The sequence below is a fragment of the Lutjanus erythropterus genome, chromosome 7 (assembly GCF_056507025.1).
Source record: "Lutjanus erythropterus isolate fLutEry1 chromosome 7, fLutEry1.hap2, whole genome shotgun sequence".
In the NCBI taxonomy this organism is placed as follows: Eukaryota; Metazoa; Chordata; class Actinopteri; order Lutjaniformes; family Lutjanidae; genus Lutjanus; species Lutjanus erythropterus.
Window position 1 is genome coordinate 41,398,559 of NC_139323.1, and position 23,386 is coordinate 41,421,944.

The window sequence follows — 23,386 nt, forward strand, 5'->3', positions numbered from 1 at the left end:
AAGAGGAGACAGGAGAGAGGCTTCGACTCTGGCAAGCACACTTTTACTCCCTTTAGTGCCTTTTACACAACCTGCTCAGGGAGCCTGTAAAATGGCTGTAATGATAAAATTTTGTTCATATGCTTTTGCATGTGTATATTTGCACATAGAGCAGGAAAGTGAGATCAGATCACAAGTGATCAATGAAATGCATCTGGAGACACACTGTAATGCTGAACTGACATACTTGGAGTTGTCCACTTGTGATCAGATCACCCACGACGCATGTTAATACCAGGTGTAAACAGTGCCTGTGTTCTCTGTTCTTAGATCCGTTCAGTACCAGCAACAGTATTGCTACCTGGAATAAATTTAAAAAAATCTTAGGAACGATGCGTAAAATCCATCTGCAACAGAACGTCTCAGAGCGAGTCAGAGAACAGATCTCTGGACCAATCGCAGGCCTCGTTCTCATCATCTGGGGGGTAACAATTAGATCCATTCAGAGTCCCCTCACTGTCACAGCTTCCTGTTTGTGTCCGACCTCTGTGTGATGATGATGTGACAGTTTGATCCAGCAGAGTCCTTTTGCAGTTCACCTCGTCCCTGCTGCTGTTCTCTGTCTGTCTCCTCCGGAGCGTCACACTCTGTCCTGTCCGAGCAGCAGGAGTGGGAGGAACAATGACCGCTTCACCGTTGTCACAACCACCCGAGTCAGATTTGCGTTGGATCCTTTCTGTTGTTCCTGTGTTTAGAGCTCCTCTCTGGACCCTCAGAGGGGTTTTATGCTTGTTTGGTTTCCAGAATCTCCTCTTCGGGGTGAATCTGTTGCTGTGTTTGCCGGATGGTGTACTCCTCGCCAGGTTTTCTTTGGTAGACTCTCTCCCTCTCTGGCACAGCTGGCGAGTATCAACACAGTTTGATATAGAAAGAGAGGAGGTGATTCTTTTACGGTCTAATTCAGGCGAATTTCTGTAAAATGCGTAAGAATGTTGCCTGTCAGATTGTGAACTGAATGTCACAGCTCTGTGTGGTACGATGGGGGTGGACTGAGAGGGAGGGATGAAGTCCAGCTCTTGTGTGCCTGATGGAACTAAACTCTCTCTCTTAATGCTTTTGAGTTTGTGTTTGTCTGGTGTTGCATGTGGGACATTTTCACTCCTCAGGTGCTGTTTGTCTGGTTTGAAAAGCACTGAGTGAGCTTCTTTGATCGTCCTGATGGTTTCTGCGTGTGTCCTGGGTGTGTATGTGTTTGTATCTGTAATGAGCGAGTCACTGAAGAGGTCTGCTGAACAGTTGTAGGTGTCCCCGTCTTCGTTTTCAAAAGACAGCGATCGAACTGTGTCATCTTCCTGGGAACAAATGTTTCTGGCTGAACTCTTATTAACACATCCAGCAGAGTTCTTACACACCTGCTCAGATTCATCACGTCTGTCAGGTGTGTTAGTGATCTCCAGTAATATCTCTGAGTTACTTTGACAAACAGAAGTTGATTCTGTTGATAAGTTCTTGTCTTGTGATCTGATTTCCTGGTTGTTTCTTGCCGTTTCTTTCTGATTGGTGTCCATTTCACTGATGATATCAAAATGTTTGTTTTCCTCACATAAAAACTCTGTGAGACTCTCGGAGAAAGGCAAATCCTCCCAAGCCACAGAGCTGGTGGAAAAGCACTTCATCTCTGAAATGTTGAGGCAAGGTGGGGAGGGACTGAAGCAAGTCTTCATGATGGGGGTCTTTTCTACCGCTTCCTCAGTAGAGATGTGTTGGTATTCAGCAAACGACGTACAGTTGTAAGCACTGCGCTCTAAAGACAGAAGCAGGGACAGCCCCGGCATCTCCTCTGTGACTTTATGGTCCTGCAGGCAGCCTCTCTGAGAATTAAGTGGTGTTCCGAACTTCTCTGTTCGTCTTCTGTTTTCATCACTGTCCTGGGTGCTGCAGCTTTCCTCCTGCTCAGCTGACGAGGTAACCAGTCCAAGTGATTGTTGCCATGGAGGAGTGGGAGTGAGGGTGCAGTCCTGGTTCTGTGATCTAGGATGAAAAGGAAAGCAAGTCTCAAAAGACGATGCAAAAGTGAACCATTCATCCACTGACTTTGCCTTAAAAATCTGGACTTTCACTTAAATAAATTTTGTAGTAAACTAAAATTAAATGTTGTAACTCATTGGCTAAAATATGTGAATAAAGGTCCATTTGAAATGTAAAGATCAGATGGGATTGTTGCAGCCTAAAATGGCTGATTTCATGACAGCTCTTCTTCTTCTTTGGGTTTTTTGGAATCATACTGTGGGAGCAAGTGAAAATTGCAAAAGAAAGTTGTGAAAAGCTGTTGTGATCTCAACATTGCAACTTCCTGGAGGGTCTGAAAGATGAAAAAGCATGTAAAACTAGTGTTGTTTTATTGCCTGAAGTCATACACATATAAACAGGGACTCCTTCCTCTGATAATGCTACTATAGCACCACCTGTTGGCCAAGTGGTACCACCGTTCTCACAGTCACTCAGACATCTTATCAACATATGTCCACTAGAGCGTTCAGGAGATATGACACTTTGTTCACAGTATTTGAGCAAAGTTCTCTTCTACTTGGCACACGGGTGGAGTCGGTTCTGTGGGTTGAGAACAGGGTCTGTTTAAAAGGATATGCAGCTTGATGTGGAGCATACATATCGCATGTGGTGCAAAATAGCAAAAACATGACATAAGGACAGGCAGGTTGGACTGTCCAGGGCGAGACAGACTCGTCCTCTGTTGCTAAATCTTTTTCATATAATAATAAAGATTTTCATGTTCATTTGTTGAAATTTTGAAAGTTGAAATTTTGAGCCACAGCTGAGAGGCGGAGCTATAAGCTCACCAGTAAAACTTTCAGATGGAGTCAGTCAGACTATTTCCTGTCCATGTCTAATTCAGTCTGTCCTTGATATATAATACAGATAATTATCAGACATACAGCAACAGTTACCAGCAGATTATTAATGTCATTACCTCTGCAGTGACTGGGAAAGAAGACCTGAGGAACAGAGTGTGGCATTACTGAAGCTGCTGGTTGGAGAATGACGAGGAATCAGCAGCAGGGTTGTTGCTGCAGGGGGTCTGGATGTTGTGTTGGGATCAGTGGATTCTGCTGCTCTCTGAAGAAGGACCCGATAATAACTGACCACTGTGCAGCCTCCAAGGCCCGGAGCTTTGGGAAGAATCATCTGAGTGGCGATGAAGTGGACTGTGTCTTTACTGCTGGAGCCAGAAGCAGCAGGTCCTCCTAACCAAGGACCACGCTCGCCTTCGGTTACCTGAGGGACACAGACAACATGAACGAGGATAAAACAGTTATATATGTATCTGGTACAACAACTGTCAGATCCCATACAGTCATGTTATTTGCAGTCCATAGCAGCACAGTGTGAGAACTCAACTCAACATTAAAGCTATAATATGTAACATTTCCACATGTAAATCTGGAAAACTCTAGATATGTTTTATATTTTGTTGTCTTGTGTACCTACATGATCCCAGATGTTTCCAACAATGTTTAAACTCAGAGAACTCTGTAAAGCAATGGTGCGTTTACTGCTAACTGTTGCTAGTTAGTTGCTATAACTTCAGGGGAAAAACACAGGATATGACAGATACACCAGCAAGTGAGGAGGGAAGGCGGGGAGTGTGACAAAATGTAGTGTGAATCAAACTTTAATAAAGTATCTCGTCCATAAACATGATTTCTTCCTGAGAAATTTAAAAATTTGGACAGGAAGCTGATAAGATCAAATCATTGCTGTGCTCTTAAGAAGTATGTAAAGTTTTAATCATTTAATTAAGTTTGTTAATCTTAAAATCACTTCTAAATACCACAAAAAAACCCAGAAGACTGTAAAGAGGTGCAAACCAAGCCCATCTGCACATTCAATACCAATATTTTAATTGTACCTTGATACCAAAGATGAAACGTCTGCCAATGAAACAGTCCTTGACAGCCTTCCGCAACAACGTGGATCTGATCGATGCTTCAACTGGTCCATCAGAGTTGTGCACCAACCTACAAAATAACAGAAAAGAGAAATCCACTCTGCTTCAGAGAGAAGACAACAACAACAAAGTGAGCTTTTTAAATGTGCCTCACTAAACACACCGGTGAAGCTAACCAGTATGACCAGCAGGATTTTATAACCGATTGTTAAAGTAATTTTTCATGCAAAAATGTAAGCAAATGCTATTTTCAGCCTCTCAAAGGTGGAGATTTCTCAGTTGTTTACATTTATTATCACATTAACCTGAATATCTTTGACTTTTATGCTGACAAAATGAAACATTTGATGACCTCACCTTGTGTTTGGATGGACACATCACTATTTTCTGACATTTTACAGACACTGCAGCTCCAGATTTAACATAACAATTAACTTAAGTCTTTATTGGTATTGGAGAGGAGAGTAACATCAACTTGCCAAACTGGACAAGTGGAAAAAAACACTTTAATGTTGAACCCTAGTCAAGAAAAATAATGTTAGATACTAACTGGAGTGGCCACAGAAAACAGGCTTGTGCATATAAGAATGATGTGGTGCTTCACATACTGAGCAACATGAACTGTCTGAGCTTATTTAGCGTGTTTCAGATACCACCAACTTTCCTGAAATTAAACGAAACGTAAATAAATTTAATTTGGGGTGCGTGTGGTTGATTCCACCACAAAGAAGTGACGAATTAAATCCAAACATGTTTAAACAACAGAGTGATAAACTGTCTGTGCTCACCTCTGTAAACCACTGGCAGGAACTCCAAAGAACTGGTTCAAGCAGGTTCCAAACACCGTTACTTCAACAATGCATCCATCGCGGGTCACCCTCAGTGGGAGACGATATCTGTAATCAACCTCTTCCCTCAGACAGCTGAAACCACACCTGGAACATCTGCATCTGTGGTGGGGACACAGGGAAGACAGCCAGGTCCAAAAATTTGTTTGTTTGTTTGTTTGTTTGTTTTTTGAAATGGATCAGAACTTTACTGAAGTCAGTATTTTCTTGCTCCTGTACTAGTGTCATCACAAAACTGGAATTTCTAGTTTCAATAGAATAGAACAGAAAAATAGCAGTATTTAGTACCACAGGGAAAAACTGAAGCAGCATTGAGGGCAGAAAATTTTAGATTTTTATTAAAAGATATAGATACAGATACAGATATAACAAGGCTGTAATGTGATAACGGACAGAAAATGAGACAAGTGATGAGAAGAAGACAACACCGTGAGGTGACGAGACTATGTGGACACTGCAGCAGTGTGTGTGTCAACTCACTGTCAAAAAGAAGAAATAGCAAAAAAAATGCACTGGAAGTTGAGTATCCATACTGCAAAAAATGAGTGCTGAAAGCATTTTAAATATTCAGTATTGATATACTGATATTGTTGACAACACTACCCTGTACAAATCATTTTGTAGTTATTAAATAACAACAAAGACTAAAGTTAATTGTCATGTTCAGTCCAGGGCTGCAACATCTATAAAATGTCAGAAAATAGTGAGAATTATCCATCCTAGTTTTTCAAGTCAAAGATGATGTCATTTAAAGATATTCAGTGTAATATGATAATAACCTTGCACACTAGCAGCACCCTGACTGATGACTGTGTTTGACCCAAATTTCAGAGCGCTCATTCACCACAGAGCGCCACAGGAGGTCATACCTGCCTACAACTCCTCCCTCTGAGTGTCTGACACTCTGAGACAACAGACTGCCGCTGGACTTACTCCATCCTGTCAAGAACTATAACCCCTAAGTTATTTCGATTCATGTTTACCTTTGCCCCTGCAATAATGACCACCACCATGCACTTGCAATAACAATCATTCAAATATGCAACACTGTTACTGCATTTGTACTGTACACTTCAATTAATACTCTTATTTATAGTATTCCTGCATTTTAACACATATTTATCGACCCATTTTCAGCTTAAGGTGCTCTCTCTTTATATTGCAATATACAGAATTATTTCTGTTTATATCAAAATCTTATCAAAAATCACAATATGGTCTCCTGCAGAGGTGCAATATTTGATAAAAACCCAATTTTTGTTTGTAAAATGATGGTGGTGCTGCAGAGTTGACACATAAGATTCTACAGACTTAAAAAACATCTTTGTAGGGCTGCAACTAATGATTATTTTCATTGTCCATTAATCTGTCAATCATTCTGATGATTAACCAATTAGTTGTTGAGTCCATAAAATACCAGAAAATCCAAGATGACGTCCTCTAATGTCTTGTTTTAGCCACAACTCAAAGATATTCAGTTTACTGTCAGAGAGGTGGAAAAAAAACAATAAATATTCATATTTGAGAAACTGAAATCAGAGAATTGGGCCAGTTTTCTTAAAATAAATAAATAATTAAAAATCTATTATTATTTTTCTCAAAATAGTTGCTAAGTAATTTGATAGTTGACGACAACTAATTGTAATTAATCAACAAATCATTGCAGTTCTACACTGGTTGGTAATATGTTTTTCAATGAAAATAAAAATAATGATGTAAAAACTATCATTACCCTCTAATATTGATAATCATATCGCAATTGTAGTATCAGTAAAAATAATCGCAATTAGATATTTTTAATTAATTGCACAGCCCTACTTATTTCGTACTCATATTTTAAATCTATTATCTTATAATTATTCATGTTTATATAGTTCTTTTCTTGGTTGTTGGGACTGTAATATGACCCAGTTTCCCCCGGAGATCAATAAAGTATTTCTGATGAATGGAAGGACCTTAATTAGTATCATTGATAACACCTGTGTTGTCAAAATGGCTGCTGTGAAAAAGGTGTAATGTTTGGAGAAATTCCCTCACTAATAACTCACAGGTTCTATTTCATTACATTAAAGGAAATGGACTAATGATCTGTTCCAACTTTTACAGTATTCAGTTTTGAAACATGCCTGGACCCACCGAGATACAGAGAGACACATCAGTCTTCTTCGTTGGTTGTTTGTGCGTTTACCTGGTCGTGTCCTGCTGTCCCACATCGATCCTTGATAAGCAGTTTTTACAGCTCGGATAAAACACGCAGCCATCCCGCAGAGACAACACGACACAGTCCACCAGAGCCCGTCTGACAGACATGTAGTCTGGACCACTGTGACTGCAGCTAACAGGCTAACAGGCTAAGTCAAACTTCGCTCAACACGCTGTAAAAGTGTCATATTAACACAACTGTAACGCCCACAGCTTCAATACCAACAATTATTAATAAATAAAGAACCAAAATGTGACTCAAAGTTTGAAAACAAACATAAAACTGGTCAATTTCTAAATATTAACGTCTCTTCTTCGAATAGCCGCCTGAAACTTCATACTTCTTCTTCTGCTTGTTGTGATTTACCGGCGGGTAGAGAGACAGAGTGTAGGCGCATTACCGCCACCTACAGGACAGCAGGGGAACAGTACAACTACAATGACTTAGTATCTTTGTACATATTATTACTATATATACACATTATATGCTTATTATCATATACTATGTATATTTACAACATTATATACATTATAAACTATCATACACATTATTCATTCATATTTATATTCTGCACTTAGACCTTTTTTATATTTATATCATATTTGCATATCCCATCTTATACATACCAGTCTCTTTATCTCTCATTAATATCATCATTTTTTTCATATAATGCAACACACCATGTGTGAATTATAGCATATACAATTATCCTGTTCAGTTATCCATATATCTGAAAAAGTAAAAGTTGTATCATTTGTGTATAGTTCTTTATTTTATGTTATTTTATATCACTCACCCCCTCTCTAAGCTGTATTTTTGATCTTTGAGCTCCTGTAACAAGTTAAATTCCCTGTTGTGGGATAAGTTAAGTTTCATATCTGATTTTATCTTATCTTGATAAGAACCTGTGATAAGGATCAGGTCTCTTTCTATCTGAATTTGTGTCTGAATAGGATTTTTTTGCACACAGTGCATTTTTTCCTCAATAGATGTGTAAGTTACACTACATGGATGATTCTTAAGTGTCTGAAATCCTGGCTGATTTCATACCATGAACACAAACACTATTTTTCAAAAGTGTGTTTTAAAATCACTTTGAGCCTTTCGAGGCCTGAGATTTTTAAAAACATTTTATTGACAAACAACAACATTAACACACACACACACACACACAAATGCCAGGAGATCTGAACAGTCCAAAAATCATTCATCCCTGCTGTAAGTATCATAAAGAGTACATAAATTCAGATTTTAGACTTAATAAAGAAGATGGTTTATGAACATTTTAAATGTATAGATAAAGTATAGTACTGATTTATTTTAGAGGGAGAGTATGTAAAACATATTTTCATAAGAAAGTGAAAATTCAGAACCAATGTACTGGGAAATAAATGTACAGACATCTTGCCAAAAAATACAAAAGGCGACAAGACCAAAATAAACACATCTTCTGGAATAAATTTACAGTGTCCTTAAATATATGAAAACATGCTATTATTTAACAACTTCACGAAAAAAAAGAATAAAAAAAACTGCAGACACACTGCTCAAATTTTGCAGATATACTTAAATGCACCTGTGTTTGAAATAATACAAATGAAAACTTAATATTTCCATTTGATGGGAAGGAGCAGAACAGAAAAAGAAACTGTTCTCATCTTTAAATAAACGTCAGAGAACATGTTAGGACAAACTTTTGCTTAGTCATGTTTTTCAGTGTGGCAGAAGTGTTCCTGCAGGTTTCCATTCCTCAGAAACGAAAGTCAAGCTGCGCAGAAACTGAACGAAACGCGAACTTTCGCGTCTGTTCGCTCGGCTCAAAACTCATCACGCAGTTGATTTTTTTCTGTTATTTTTTTTTTTTTCAGTCTCTTTCTCTCATATTGTTTCTGTCTGTCTGATACCATCATCAGTTTGACTTCCTGCAGATGTTTAACCCGCGCGGACGCGTGTTCGCCTGAGGTCGTCTGCGCTGCAGCGAACTCGCGTCAGTTCGCGTCCTTCTCCCCGCCTCATAAACTCAGTCAACATCTCATCACTGACAGAGGAACAGAAGCTGCACATCAGTGAACACTAACAGGACTACAGAGACGAGGAAACAGCTGAACGATGAGGTGAGTGGCTGCTTCTGTATTTTACAGCACTCTAGATCTAAATAAATATCATTTATGATCTTATTATTGAATCTTAGAGCACAAAACACTAACATTAGGGATCAGTCACTGCTGCTCAGCGTCATTTATTACTTATTTTTTTCTGCCTTTCTCCGTCATTACTGATACATTCATTTCTCAGCGTTTACTGTTTATTATTTATATTATTTGTGATTTTTTATTTTATTTTATTCTACTTATTATAATATTCTTGTACTTCTGCTCTTTAACTCTTCCACACCCGTGTCTTATTCTCACTGCTGTTGCTGCTATGACTTCTGAATTTCCCTCTGGGGATTAATAAAGGTTTATCTTATCTTATTTTATCATGTCTTACTCCCACACTGACAAGCAGCGTTGATCTGTTACTTCAGTAAAAATAGAAATATCACTGTGTATAAATACTCTGTAATCAAGTGAAACTCTTGCAATCAAAATATTACTTTTGGAAAAGTAGCCTACATGAGTAGTAACTTAAATAACCAAAAGGGAAAGCACATTTCAGCTTCGTTTAGCCTTGTCCCTTATTTCCTTCTTGTCAATTCAGCTTCTTACTGCTGTCCCTCCCTCTGTCCTTGTATGTTCATGTGTGCTCCTTACTTAATTTTTACATCCTCCCTCCCTTCCTTTCTGGATAACAGCTATTATCCAAACACCCTTCAGAGAATAATGTATGAACCAACAGAAAATGTGTTTTAATATATATATATATATATATATTTTTTTTTTTTTTTCTCCATCAGTGCTGCTCAGAGTCAAACAACACTGGAGGCCCTGCAGTGCCACTTCACCTGGGACCTGGACCCCAGCAGGTCCAAACTGTTACGTCTCTGGTACAACCTGGAGGACATCGGCACTGAGGAGGGAAACTACTGGCTGGGTCACATTTACAACCTGCAGGGGTACGTTCAGTACAAGCTGGGGTTCACTGAAGACGCCCAGAGTCTGTTCAACAAGGCTGCAGAGGCCTTCAGCCAGACAAGAAACGCAGATGAGGGTCCCTGGTTAGTGGTGAACTACGGGAACCTGGCTTGGCTGCACCACCACCTGGGAGAACAAGAAGAGAGTCAGGCTTACCTGTCAAAGGTCGACGCCCTGATGAAAAAATATCCATCTCCATCCCAGGATGAGCTCCATCCAGAGATCTACGCTGAAAAAGCCTGGACCCTGATGAAGTTCAGTGCAGACAAAAAGAAGGAGGCTGCAGATTATTTCCAGAGAGCCATCAGGATGCAGCCGGACATGGTGGAGTGGAACTCCAGCTATTTCATAGGGTTAGTGAATGCCTCTAAGCATAGCGACACAGGGCTGGAGGATGAAATATTGGAGAAAATGAGAATTGCCAAGGAACAGGATCCAGAGAACCTGTACCTCACTGTTCTCTATCTTGATCAATGTGCTAAGAAAGGAGAAAGAATTGATGAAGATGAAGCACGTGAGTTAGCTAGAAAGATTTTGAGAAATCCTGTCAGCAGCTACAGTGGTATGAAAGCAGTACTGAGGCTGTACAGACAACATCTAACTGTTGATGAGGCCATTGATTTGGCAGAGGAAGCTCTGAGAAACCATCCAGATGTTCGTTATCTGAAGAGCTGTGCTGCACTCTGCTACAAATGGAAGATAATTTTTTTCAGCAACAGTCGCCCAAAGCCAAGCATGGTGCAAAGAGGAATCAGTCTCCTCCAGGAGGTGATTTCTCTTTACCCCCAATCTTCACTTGTGAAGAAAATAGACCTTGCTAATATATATGCAAAGTCAAATCATGGCCAGGCTCAAGCTGAGGAGATATACCAGAAATTGCTAAAGAGTGACCTGGAACCGGCAGACAAACAGGTGATTTACAACCAGTACGCAAAATATTTAAACTTTGATCGGCAGGATCGCAACAGGTCAATAAAATATCACATGAAGGCGGCAGAGATTCCTCAACAGTCCTTCTTTCGTGAGAACAGCATCAGAGTTCTGGAGAAGATTAGGGACAGAGGCAGGAGCCGAATGTGTAGAGAAATAGAGGCGTTTCTGGAAAACCTGCAAGAGCCATAGTGTTTTTACCAGCACTGGTTCTAAATCATGAAAGAAATGTAGGTATTGTATTACCTAAAAACGTCTGTACATGCTCATTTAGGGGACCAATTATGCTTTGTCCTATTTTCTGTCATATCTATAATGTTAAGATATCAGAAACAAGGATAGGATTTTTAGTGGAAACACTCCCGCTTTTCCCCACAGGAGGCTCCAAAGTCACCACAATATGAAAACTCCTTGCAGTTATGTGATTACTGAAAATAGATTCTGATCAGATGTTCTTCTTCTTAATTTACATATAATCATAATGTTTACTATATTCCTGTTGTGTTGGGTTAATTTTTTCTTGATAATGTTTTAGACTATAATGTACTCTGTATGGGATTTCCTTTGCTTTAACAAAAAGAAGTCTCTCTGACTGATACTGTAAAAATTTTAATAATAATTTGATGTATAACCTGCATATTATTGCCAGATTCAACCCAGTGTATTAATAGAGGGGATGTTAAGCTGTGTCTCAGTTGTTTACAATTCTAATACTATTAAATACACATTATGCACACTTCTTATGTAAGCTGTTTGTTTTCTCTGTCAGTCATCTGACCTCCTCTGTAAAAACAGAGACGAGTAAACCTGTACCTTTTTTAAAATTCCCTTGAAGTTATGGATCAATATAGTGGTAAGTTCAATATTAGAGCCCTTGAAAGTTTTCATTTCATACATTATGACTCTGGATATAAAAATAAAAATAACATTCAGAACAATTTCCTGAAATCTTTCTTTATAATAGTAATTTCCTTGAAAGAAAAGCTTAATGTAAAACCAAAATAAAGATTAATAAAATAAAAAATAAAGATTCATCATTTATTAATTTTTGAAAACTTTATTGCAGTCATATATATTTAATTAGATCCTTTACATGTTTTTGCATGTTCAGCTGTCATTTTGGCCATGTGGTGTTGCATGAAAACTAAAAACAGAGTTGTAACACTGCTGTATGTGTTAATTTTCCAGATTAAGTTCTTTGTGAATAAAATCCTGGGAGCATCAATTGTGTTTTGGCTCCTCGTCTTCCTCAGGAATCAATCAAACCTCCAAAAACACACAATTAATCAAACAAGCAGGGTCTTTATTTCTAAGACAAATGTCGGTGTGAAACTCATTTTTTACAAACACACACATTTTGTACATTTACACAGATCCAAAAGGTGTCAATAATGATGCCATGATGACCTGAAAACTCGGAGCATCATTAGATTTTTCTCTCTCAGAGGGTTTGAACCACAGAATGAGACTGAAAGGTGACAGATGAAGTGAGTGACTGTACGAACAGCCTGCTGAAACCTGGGGACTTTACACTTGCAATATCTTACAGACAGGTGAGTGGTCCAACTTTTAAAATGGGAAATTATTTGCAGAAAAAAAGTAAAAAAAAAAAAATGGATCTCCTACAAGACTGAGAAACAAGATCTCAGAGTTTGAAGGTAAAAAAGGGGGGGAAATGAAGTAAAATCACTCGTTTCCTCTTCGACTCTTCTTGTGACTCTTTTTTGAGCTCCTGTGATGTGAAAGAAAGAAAATGGCTTGAATGGAAATAATTCAATAAATGATTTGCACTGCATTATCACCAATAACTCACTCTAGAATTATCTGCAAACAGGAACATAAATGTTTATTTCATTTAATTTCACTGTCAGACATTGTAAGATAGTGACAACACATGAACAGGGATGAAAGTCTCAAACCTCAATGCTGTTGTGTTCACCTGCTGAAGGTCATGTGATACGACTGAAAGGTCCAGAATGGGAACTGAACTGACCTCGATGTGAGACTTTTTTTTTCACTCTGAACTTTTGAAATTCTTGAAATTCTTTCTTTAGTGTTTTTATGACGTGTTGCACTATTAAAAGATACATAAGATTCTGATGTTATATATTATTATAAACTATATTTTCTAATTATTGCAAAATGGAGCAACGCACAATACAGATTTTTTTCAAAAAAATCGACACAGACAACCATAATCACCTGCTTCTCATGGTGGATAACGGTAAGATAAATAAGAATTTCACGTTTTTATTTTAAAAAGATGTTCATATAAACTGTGGTTTATACAAAGCGGAGGGTAAGAAAGGCTCAGATGCAGTGAGCAACAAAGGATGATTTGATATTTTATATCTGTGACTGAACCAAATCTAACTAACATCACCATGACAACAGAAAATGACTGTACAGACACTGTGGTGAGATTGTTTTATCAACTGTTTTTTGGTAGAGACCAAAATCACATATCAAAAATCTGTCTGGTACATGAGTTCTTTAATGTATTTTTAAGCAAATTTATTAATCAGCTGCTTGTGTTGGTATCTAAACTCAGGTCTCGTATCTGCACTGTTGTAGAAAAACTTATCGGACACCCTGAAAACAAACCCAGCCCCATATCTGCAGACGACCGGGACAAAATATTTGGAAAATCTCTATGAATATGTGAGTAGGATCAAAATGTTCGAATGTTTTAACGGCAGTATCGCTCACCTCTCTGGGGACTTGGAGTGGCTGCGATGTCTGTGGCTTCTGTGGTGACCTGGTTCAAAATAAAGAAGAGAAATTCTTCAGAACCACCAAAACATCTATTGTACATTACATTCTTACAGATTCTATTTTTCTGTTTTTAAATGCATCGTTCTGCTTTTAACATGTAAATATCATCGTACACCATCATTATTAATCCTGCACACAGTATGTACTGTATATGTACACATGCATACATGTACATAAATCATTCACTCCACGTATATCAATTTGACATCTATTTTGTTTGCACTATTTATAATGTTAGAGTTCTTTTTATTCATGTTGTTGGTTACTGGTGAAAAAAAAACAATGTCAGTTGAAGGGTGCGCCACATCTAGAATATTTTCACCACTTTACCTTGCTGTCAGACTTTTCTGACAGGAAATCACTGCATTACAAGCCACAGTGAAACTCCACTGACAAAAACAGTAATTTTAGCTCACAGAACACAGAAGCTGCTGGTCTACTGCTGCCTTGATCTGTTAGTAAGTTTGTGTTATTGTGAGACTTTTGGGGAATCCAAACTAACCCTTTAAGGTCACACAATGACACCAACAAACTGTCAAAAAATTTCATAACTGCAAATATGAAATTTTATATTTTCCTTTGAGACTTTTCTGTTTTTGGATTTGGCATCTAGGGAGCCTCAGGACTAGCCACTGGTGAAGGCATGCACTGAGGCTGCAGCTGTCCCTATCAAACAGGCAAGGTAAACTGATAGATATTTTAAGGTGTCTAAAATTCGTTTTGCTGCTGACCCTCTCCACACACCTGCCAGATGTGCAACATTAAATCATCTTGCAGAGACTTTTGGTCAAAGCTACTTTGATTCTGCCACCAACAGCTGGTGGAGCCGTTCTCCACAACTTACTAAAAATAAGCTTCAAACTGCTTCAGACTTCATGCACTCCACAAACATTCTATCCAACAGTATTTTACAGTTCAGCAGCCATGCTTGTTTCCGTGTCTTTACCTGGGGATTTGGAGCGGTGCCGTCTGTCTCTGGACCGGCTGCGATGTCGACGGGGACTCTTGCTGCGGTGGCGGTCTCTCCGGGGTGACGGGCTAAATGCAAACAGCAAAAACCATCAATGAGAAAGAAATATAAATGCTGTAATTAAAAAGGTGATTTCATTTCAACGATTTCAGCTAGAAGCAGACTTACCTTCTTCTCTTCGGAGATCTGCTCCTCCTGAAAAAAAAAAACAAATCATGTCACAAAAATGCACATTTAGCTGCAGAAAATATCTCATTTCATCATTTTCTCACGAGACACACATGACATACATGAGAGAAATATTAATTCTTGGTACACCGAAAGGTAATTAAAACAAACCGTCTGGGTGAGCGACTGCGTCTGTAACGAGGTGATGGAGATCGGCGAGGTCTGTCGTTGTCACGGTAACTGCGTCTGTGGGGTTCAGGGGTCTGGAGTCTCTCGGGCTGCAGGCGGAAAAACACAAACTTTTTAAAATGTGTGGAAACAAACATGACAACAAAAGAAGTCCATTAGTAGTTAGTTCATAATGTTTCTGCATCGTAATTATTCAAAAGCTTTATGCTTCAGTAAATAACATGACAACATTCTGCGAATTTAAAACAATTACAAAATTGCTGCAATTACAAAATACCAATCACTGCAAAGTTACTGCATTCCTGAAAGTCTTACAAAAAGGTGTGTCAGACCAAAAAATGACCGACTGTCCAGGATTTTATTTTATTTTTTTTGTTTGTTTTTTCTTATTCAGATTTCACTGTCTCTCAGCATGCTACAGAAACAGAAGCCAGAGCTGGGCTTGTCTAAGATCAGGTCCTCATATTGTTCAATCTTAAATTATTTTAACAACCAGCTTAAAAGAAATAACTGACAGACATTGAGCTGGTGCATCTGTGCATGTGCCGTCGCTAGTTAACATTTTGCAGGGTCCCTACACCTACACAGCTTTAAATGTCATTACCTTCTCTTCTTCCTCATCTTCTTCTTCACTGCTCTCCACCTCATCCAGGTCTTCCTCCAGAGCGCTGATACGTGGGTCTAACATTTCAGCCTCCTCGAGGACGTGTCTCTTCTGTAACACACACAAATAAACACACAGTCAGTGGTGAACGCACTCTAATTAAGCTGTAAGTGAGTTCACGTGATGCAAACGTACCTGAAGGCGGGGCAGAATGATGTCACACATCCTCTCTGCGTGGAGAAGCTCATCGATGAACTCGTCCACGTGCATCAACTCAAACTCTGAAACAAGAGAAAAGATGTGAAAATGAACAGAAGAAACTGGATGATCCAACGTCGTGTTTATTTAAACACCTCCAGACAGAACATACAGAGAACCAAGATGAGAACAGACGACCAAACTAATGATTTGAAGAGTAACTTCAGTATTTTTTTTTAACCTGGACCATAGTTTGTTTTTGTCTCTAAGCGATGAGGGGGGACAACAGTTGTTGAAATAAGTCCAGTAATGAGAGAGAGCGCTGCAGCCATCAGCTGTGAAACAGGCTGTCATGTAATTTTATGGACAACTGCAAACTGTTTAAGTACATCTACTAAAGCCAAGCCAAGATTTTAGGCCTTATTCTCATTTGCCGAGAGATTCTGAAGAAGGAGCGAGGATTGCGCTATTGAACAACACGACCCAGAGCTCTTTAACAAAAATCTCTGTAGGGATCTTTTCCATAATCTTGCCAGACACTTTGAATAACAATCTGAGCCTGTCGGTGGTAAAACAAACACTTTTAGTGGATGCACTTTGACGGTGACCATAAGAACATTGCATCCCTTTTTGCATCTGATGGCTGCGGCGCTCTTCTTCAATACTGGACTGATTACAAAAACATGGACCAGGCTGATAAATACTGACGTTATCTTTGAACCTATAATGACCATCTTTAAGATGGAACATGGCGGCTATAAGTAGATGTTCAGAACTCACCTCCATTTCTGTTCTGGCTCTTGATTTTTCTGTAGTCGTTGTACAGCGGTTCGAGGTATTTGTAGCAGTCCACGGCAGTGCCAGTTAACCTCATGTACATTGCTCCAAGTAAACGAACATATCTGAGAAAACAATGAGAGAAAAATGTTAATTTTCTTACACATTTCTCACAATTCGTCACCCTTTACACTCATAACAAATTGACTCTTTTTGACTGTTTAGTCAGTCAGTGTGTGTGTTTTGTTGTCAGTTTGTTTGATTGACAAAGTGAGGACAGTACAGCACCAGCATTCACTTCTTTCTCTCAACAGATTGAAACTCACTTGAAATCCTCATTTTTAATGAACTCGACGATGATGTCTTTTTCAGGTTGAATCTGCAGCATCTTCAGCGTGAGGCAGAGGAAGGGAGTGGGCTTGATGTTTCCACCGTAAACTCCACCGACATACTTCAGCTCCATGGCTTTGTCAACAACCAGCTCAGCTGTGGACGACACAACATGTTAAAAGAGAAAATTTTATTTAAAAAGACCCAATGCAAACTACACACACAAAGTTAAAGACGGCTCACTGTTATCTGAAATCAGACTGTGTACTGAAGCATCAAGAGTTCCCTTCAACTGAACCAGAAAAAGGTGGACATGATTGTCAAAGTATTTTTTGTTCTGCAAATAAAATAGCATTTACCAATGTTAATGATTAGGACTGCATGTATTGATTATTTTCAATATTGATTATTTCCTTGTTTAATCATTTAATTAATCCTGTCACAATCTCCTCAGTTGAAAAATAGGTCCAAACGTGGAGCTGATCAGCTAGTTACCAAATAGTTGATGACTTATTTAATAATTATAGCAGCTCTATAAATATCAAACATTTGATGCTTCTAGTTTATCTACAGTTAATCTTAGCTGCTATTCCCAGTAAAATTATTATTATTATTATTATTATTATAATAAATTATAGTAAAAACACTGATTATCTTTGGTCTAACAAACAACAGTTTTAAGACGTCGCTTTAAGCTCTGGGATATTACGAAATTCATTCATCACTACTTTCTGATGTTTCCCAATCAAACGATTATCTAATTGATAATTTTATCAGTTTAATCAGTTTGATCGATAATGAAAATAATCGTTAATTTGCATCACACTGCTGCAAACTGAATGTCTTTGACAAAATAAAGAGAGCAAGTGTAACTGTGAGCTGTGGTAGCCTTCTCAGTTTTAACATTTACTTTTAGCATTTAACAACTCGAAAGTAACGTTGAAATCTACTGAAGTAACATAATATTTAATATGTGTGTTTTAAACGTTAACAAGCTCACACATGGACTGAATGATGTGACTTTAAACAGAGAACAGACGGTCAAATCATTAGCCGACAGGAAGCTAACGTTAGCTCGCTACTAGCATGCTAACATGCTAACACGGTACTGACCGGTGAGACCGAAGCACTCCTCCTTCCAGTATTTAGACTCGTAGATTCGAGTCCGGGTGATTTTCTCCACCAGGTACTGCGGGTTGGTCCCGTGTATACTGTTGGCATCTTTAACGGTTCTGTTCGCCATCGAAGTTAAGAAAATTAATCACTTTACCAGCTTAGCATGGACACACACAGCAGCAGCAGCGTCCTGTCTGTGGCGATAACCTCCGCTGCAGCACGCGGAATGGGGCGGAGTCTGATGTGGGCGTGAGTAGATGTCCGGTGGGCGGGGCGTGGTGCTGCGTTGTCGAATAAAGTTAATACCACCATCTGCTGGACGACTGCGAGAAGAACAAGCTACAAATATGAATTTAAATGAATAAAAATGTTTAAATATTTAAAACATCTTTCCACCAATTAAATATATATTTTTTAAAAATACATTTTACAGATACAAATCTGTACTCAACTAATATAATGAAACATATAATATTAAAGTGAAAAAAAAAAACGAAAAAAAAAAATAGCAATAGCAAGCAGCAATAAACAGGGTGTAAGCAGATTGCAAATATTTGGATGCTTGTAAGAAACTAGCATTGATAAGGTCCACAACACACAGTCATGCAAACTGAAACTCACAGCAGCATAGCTCATCAAAGCTTTTGTTATTTAATTACACCATTTTTAATTTATTTACATCATTTTATTTTATTTTATATAGATTTTTTGAACATTTTATAATCTATTTATAAAAGTTTGTTATTTATGAAGGGCATTTTGTTATTTATTTAGAACATTTTGTTCTTCATTTACAACAGTTTGTTCTTTATTTGCAAAATTTATAGCTTTTGTGTATTTTTTCATTTGTATTTTGCTGGGTTCTAATTTGTACCAAAATACTTGAAGAGGTTGTTTCTTATGTATTTGAAATACATTATTGAATATAATAATTATATACATATATATTTCTGCTGTCTTACAACTTGCCTCTTTTTGTTGTTGTTGTCCGCTGCTTTGCTTCCCTTCACTCTTTTTATGTATAATGAGAACTGTAAATACTATACTACTAAATACAATATAAATACTATAAATAAATATATTGTGTTATTACTTGTATGATTGCTTGCCTACTAAAATTTAGAATAACACAGCTGGTTTAAAACCTAAGCTTAGATATGCACAACTATAAGAAGCCACATACTTTTTGAAAATCACTAAACTTTCTTCTCTCCATTAGACACAGAAATCTAACACGATGTCACTTCTTTTTCCAAACCACAGCCTTTCAAAATACCACACTCACACTCAGTTGCTTAATTGTAAACTATGTGTTGTCAACACAAAAGGAGGATGCGAACAAAGAAGACGAGGACCAAGTTTATCAGATGTGATTTGAGCAACATTGGTTGACCATGTTGTAAACTGGTAGACGCTGAGAGAGGCTGCACGGAGAGTTCAGCCTGACCTCAACAGATCTGCTGTTGCAACAGTAATATGGACATTTTGACATAAGAACAGGTGAAAAAATACAACTTTCTCTAAACAGTACAATGTAAGTCAGAGCCTGAGCATAATTCATACTTTTTTTTTGTCTCCACACATGTTGTTGTTGTGTTTATGTGATATTTAGAATGTTCTGTTGTGATTTTCGCTGCAAAATGCAAACTTCTGCTTTTATAATGTGAAGAGATATAATATTTTCATCAGTGTGCAGGTCTCTTTTGTCTTGTGTTTGATCCATATATTCCATATATTTCATATAGAATGAAACAGGTTTGAATGAATATAATTCATGTAGGGGAAATAACAAATAAAAGTTTGTTGATTCTATCCCTCTAAAGTTTATTTCACTAAAATTATCTTCTGAATCAATCTTTTGTCAGCTTCTGAAACGGAGGGATGCCAAAAAAAAAAAAAAAAACAACCCCCCAAGACTTTGGGAACCACTGTGTTTTAGACTGAAGCACGGTACGGTGCTCTGTACTGTGACAAATCTGTACTGTTTCACAAATCATTTTGCAGTTTTGAATGAAGTGTTTCATTTTGCAGGAGATCTGAGGTTTGGTGCTTTTGCTGTGATGCCAGTGAAGCTAAAGTGTGGCAGAAGCAGGACCACCAACTTGACACGAGGAAGTCACAATATTTATATTCAGGTTTCTCTAAAAGTAAGAAAAAACACATAAATGTGATTTTTTACTTTGGTCTGGAAACTGATTCTACCAGGAGGGGGCACTGGAAGGCCTTCTTTTGTGCCTTGTTACCACTTGCTGTCACTGGTTGTAAAAACAGTGTCACTGACCGGCATGCTCTGAATGTTGATTTAAATTTTGCATCTGTACTGTGTTATTGTACAAAATAAAGCCACTACATGACAAAAGGTCCAACTGGAGAATTAAATAAATTTTAAGAAAAGGGGGGTTGTTTTTAATATGGGGATAGTTTCACCCACACAGAGAAATTAATTTCAGACATTATTGTTATTTTTTAATAAACTTTTATTATTAAAATTTGCAACAATACACTTAAATGCAGCATTATTTCCAGAGAGAAAATCCATAGCTACTGTGTAAATAAAGTGAATAAATAAATAACACTGTAAAGAAAAAAGTGCCTGTACATTTATATATGTATATGTATCTTTTACATGCTCCTCCTTACATTTGATGTTTTTTGTTTGTTTGTTTGTTTGTTTTTTGCTGCAAACTAATAATGGCAGTGAGCAGTAAGTCCAGGCTTTAAAAGTTGCTTTTAAAAGTTGCAGAGTCCTTCTGGGGTCATCAAAGGGGTTTCCTTGACTTTTTAGATTTAAGATTTAAGACAGGACAAAGATAAGGAGTACCAGCAGCAGATGGATCATAGCATATTTGGTACGGCAGGTGCCACTGGTGGTTATAGATGCTGATGTGGCAACAGCAGTTGTTGTTTTCGGGACAGCAGTTGTTGTTTGTGGGGAAGTAGGCATCGTTGTCTGGGCAGCAGCTGTTGTTGTGGCGGAAGTTGTTGTTGTCAGGGCAACAGTTGTTGTGGCTGCTCTTGTTGGGGCAGCAGTTGTTGTTGTTAGGGTAGTTGTTGTGGCAGCAGTTGTTGTTGAGACAGGACTTGGTGGTGTCAGGACGACATTTGTTGTTGTGGCAGCAGTTGTTGGTGTTGTTGGGGCAGCAGTTGTTGGTGTTGTTGGGGCAGCAGTTGTTATGACAGCAGTTGTTGGTGTCAGAGCAGCAGTTGTTGTTGTTGGAGCAGCGGTTTTTGGGGCAGAAGTTGTTGGTGTGGCAGCAGTTGTTGGTGTCAGAGCAGCCATTGTTGTTGGTGAGGCAGCAGTTGTTGTGGTTGGGACACCAGTTGTTGTTGTGGCAGCAGTAGTTGGTGTTAAGACAGCAGTTGTGACAGCAGTTGTTGTTGTCAGGGCAGCAGTTGTTGTCAGTGCAGCATTTATTGTTGCGTCAGGAGTTGTTGTTGTGACAGCAGTTGTTTGTGTCGGAGCAGCAGTTGTTGGGGTAGCAGTTGTTGTTGTTGGGGCAGCAGGTCTTGTTGTTAGGGTAGTTGTTGTGGCAACAGTTGTTGTGGAGGCAGCCGCTGTTGGGGCAGCAGTTGTTGTTGTTGTGGCAGTAACTGTTGTTGTTGTGGCAGAAGTTGTTTTCAGGGCAGCAGTTGTTGTTGTTGGGGCAGCAGTTGTTGTTGTGGCAGCAGTTGTTAGTAACAGAGCAGCAGTTGTTGGGGCAGCAGTTGTTAGGGCAGAAGATGTTGTTGTGGCAGCAGTTGTTGGTGTCGGAGCCGCTGTTGTTGTTGGTGAGGCAGCAGTTGTCATTGTTGTGTCAGCAGTGGTTGTTATTGGGGAAACAGTTGTTCTTGTTGTGCGAGGAGTGGTTGTTATTGGGGAAACAGTTGATGTTGTTGTGGCAGCAGTTGTTGTTGTGGTTGGGGTGGCAGTTGTAGCAGCAGCAGTTGTCGTGACAGCATTTGTGGTTCTTAGGGCAGCAGTTGTTGTTGTGGCAGCAGTTGTTGTCAGGGCAGCAGTTGTTTTTGTGGCGGCAGTTGTTGGTGTTGGGGCAGCAGTTGTTGGGGCAGGAGTTGTTGTTGGGGCAGCAATTGTTCTGGTAGCAGTTGTTGTCGGGGCAGAAGTTGTTGTTAGGGCAGAAGTTGTTCTTGAGGCAGCAAGTGTTGGTGTTGGGGCGACGGTTTTTGTTGCTGTGGCAGCAGTTGTAGTTGTTGGAGCAGCAGTTGTTGGGGCTGTAGTTGTTGGTGCCAGGGCAGCTTTTGTTGTGGCAGGAGTTGGTGTTGTCAGGGCAGCAGTTGTCATTGTTGTGGCCGCAGGTGTTGTTATTGGGACAGCAGTTGTCACTGGGGCAAAAGTTGTCGAGGTAGCAGTGGTTGTTGTTGTTGATGGGACAGCAGTCACTGTTGTCAGGGCAGCAGGTGTTGTTGTTGTGACAGTTGTTCTTGGTGAAGCAGGTGTTGTGGTTGGGGCAGCAGTTCTTGTTGTGGTGGCAGTTGATGTTGGGGCAGCAATTGTTGTTTTTGTGATGGTGGCAGTTGTTGTTGAGGCAGCAGTTGTTGTCATCGGGGCAGCAGTTGTTGTTGTGGTGGAGGCAGTTGTTTTGGGGGCAGCAGTTGTCATGGTTGGGGCAGAAGTTGTTGTTGTCATCGGGGCAGCAGTTGTTGTTGTGGTGGAGGCAGTTGTTGTTTTTGGGGCAGCAGTTGTCATGGTTGGGGCAGCAGTTGTTGTAGTGGCAGTTGTTTTGGGGGCAGCAGTTGTTGTGGTTGGGGCCACAGTTGTTGTTATTGGGGCAGCAGTTGATGTGGTAGTGGCAGTTGTTGTTGGGGCAGCAGTTATAGTGGTTGGGGCTGCGGTTGTTGTTGGCACAGGGGTTGTTGTTGTTGGGGCAGCAGTTGTTGTCTGGGAAACAGTTGTTGTTGTTGTTCTGGTGGCAGTTGATCTTGGGATAACCATTGTTGTTGGGACAGCAGGTGTTGTTGTGGTGACAATTGTTGTTGTTGGGGCAGCAGTTCCTGTCATTGGGGCAGCAGTTGTTGACGTTGTGGAGGTGGTTGTTGTTGTTGTTGGGGCAGCAGTTGTTGTGGTGGAGGCAGTTGTTGTTGTTTGGGCAGCAGTTGTTGTTGTGGTGGTGGCAGTTGTCATTGTTGGGACAGCAGTTGCTGTGGTTGGGGCAGTAGTTGTTGGTGTGGTGGAGGAAGTTATTGTGGTGGTGGTGGTGGCAGTAGTTGTCGTTGGGGCCACAGCTGTTGTTGGGGTAGCAGTTGTTGTGGTTGTGGTGGCA

At 39.3% G+C, this 23,386-nt stretch overlaps 3 protein-coding genes across 4 annotated transcripts; 1 reads left to right on the forward strand and 2 right to left on the reverse strand.

Moving 5' to 3' along the window:
• Window positions 1-254: 254 nt before the first annotated feature.
• On the reverse strand, window positions 255-7,374 carry ddias (DNA damage-induced apoptosis suppressor). Its single transcript, XM_084723820.1, has 5 exons — window positions 6,983-7,374; window positions 4,735-4,896; window positions 3,908-4,016; window positions 2,969-3,273; window positions 255-2,010 (listed from the first exon to the last, which is right to left on the reverse strand). Exons 1-5 carry the CDS (start codon window positions 7,102-7,104, stop codon window positions 402-404), a joined length of 2,307 nt encoding a protein of 768 aa, XP_084579946.1. The 5' UTR covers window positions 7,105-7,374; the 3' UTR covers window positions 255-401.
• On the forward strand, window positions 5,485-11,328 carry LOC146324459 (protein IFIT1 homolog B-like). 2 transcript variants are annotated; one of them, XM_084723822.1, is made up of 2 exons: window positions 5,485-5,516; window positions 9,906-11,328. In XM_084723822.1, exons 1-2 carry the CDS (start codon window positions 5,485-5,487, stop codon window positions 11,191-11,193), a joined length of 1,320 nt encoding a protein of 439 aa, XP_084579948.1. In that variant the 3' UTR covers window positions 11,194-11,328. The 2 variants fall into 2 exon arrangements, with proteins under 2 accessions (XP_084579948.1, XP_084579947.1); XM_084723821.1 differs by lacking the exon at window positions 5,485-5,516 and adding an exon at window positions 8,954-9,111 and having other exon boundaries at window positions 9,894-11,328.
• Window positions 11,329-12,608: 1,280 nt separating this feature from the next.
• On the reverse strand, window positions 12,609-18,365 carry prpf38a (pre-mRNA processing factor 38A). The gene is made up of 10 exons (XM_084723823.1): window positions 18,126-18,365; window positions 17,009-17,168; window positions 16,686-16,807; window positions 15,903-15,988; window positions 15,708-15,818; window positions 15,086-15,192; window positions 14,915-14,941; window positions 14,723-14,814; window positions 13,711-13,759; window positions 12,609-12,733 (listed from the first exon to the last, which is right to left on the reverse strand). The coding sequence occupies exons 1-10, from the start codon at window positions 18,253-18,255 to the stop codon at window positions 12,688-12,690; spliced, it is 930 nt and encodes a 309-aa protein (XP_084579949.1). The 5' UTR covers window positions 18,256-18,365; the 3' UTR covers window positions 12,609-12,687.
• Between the last annotated feature and the right edge of the window lie 5,021 nt (window positions 18,366-23,386).

What these genes read in the sequence shown, in the direction of transcription:
- ddias (XM_084723820.1), bottom strand. Translation starts at nt 7,104, where the DNA reads ATGTCTGTCAGACGGGCTCTGGTGGACTGTGTCGTGTTGTCTCTGCGG. An exon ending in CCTGCCAGTGGTTTACAGAG is followed by an intron (nt 4,017 to 4,734) that starts GTGAGCACAGAC and finishes GTTATTTTGTAG; the next exon opens with GTTGGTGCACAACTCTGATG. An exon ending in GTTTCATCTTTGGTATCAAG is followed by an intron (nt 3,274 to 3,907) that starts GTACAATTAAAA and finishes TGTGTCCCTCAG; the next exon opens with GTAACCGAAGGCGAGCGTGG.
- prpf38a (XM_084723823.1), bottom strand. Translation starts at nt 18,255, where the DNA reads ATGGCGAACAGAACCGTTAAAGATGCCAACAGTATACACGGGACCAAC. An exon ending in GGAGTGCTTCGGTCTCACCG is followed by an intron (nt 17,169 to 18,125) that starts GTCAGTACCGTG and finishes TGTCGTCCACAG; the next exon opens with CTGAGCTGGTTGTTGACAAA. An exon ending in ATTAAAAATGAGGATTTCAA is followed by an intron (nt 16,808 to 17,008) that starts GTGAGTTTCAAT and finishes TTGTTTTCTCAG; the next exon opens with ATATGTTCGTTTACTTGGAG.
- LOC146324459 (XM_084723822.1), top strand. Translation starts at nt 5,485, where the DNA reads ATGTCAGAAAATAGTGAGAATTATCCATCCTA. An exon ending in AGTGAGAATTATCCATCCTA is followed by an intron (nt 5,517 to 9,905) that starts GTTTTTCAAGTC and finishes TGCTGCTCAGAG; the next exon opens with TCAAACAACACTGGAGGCCC.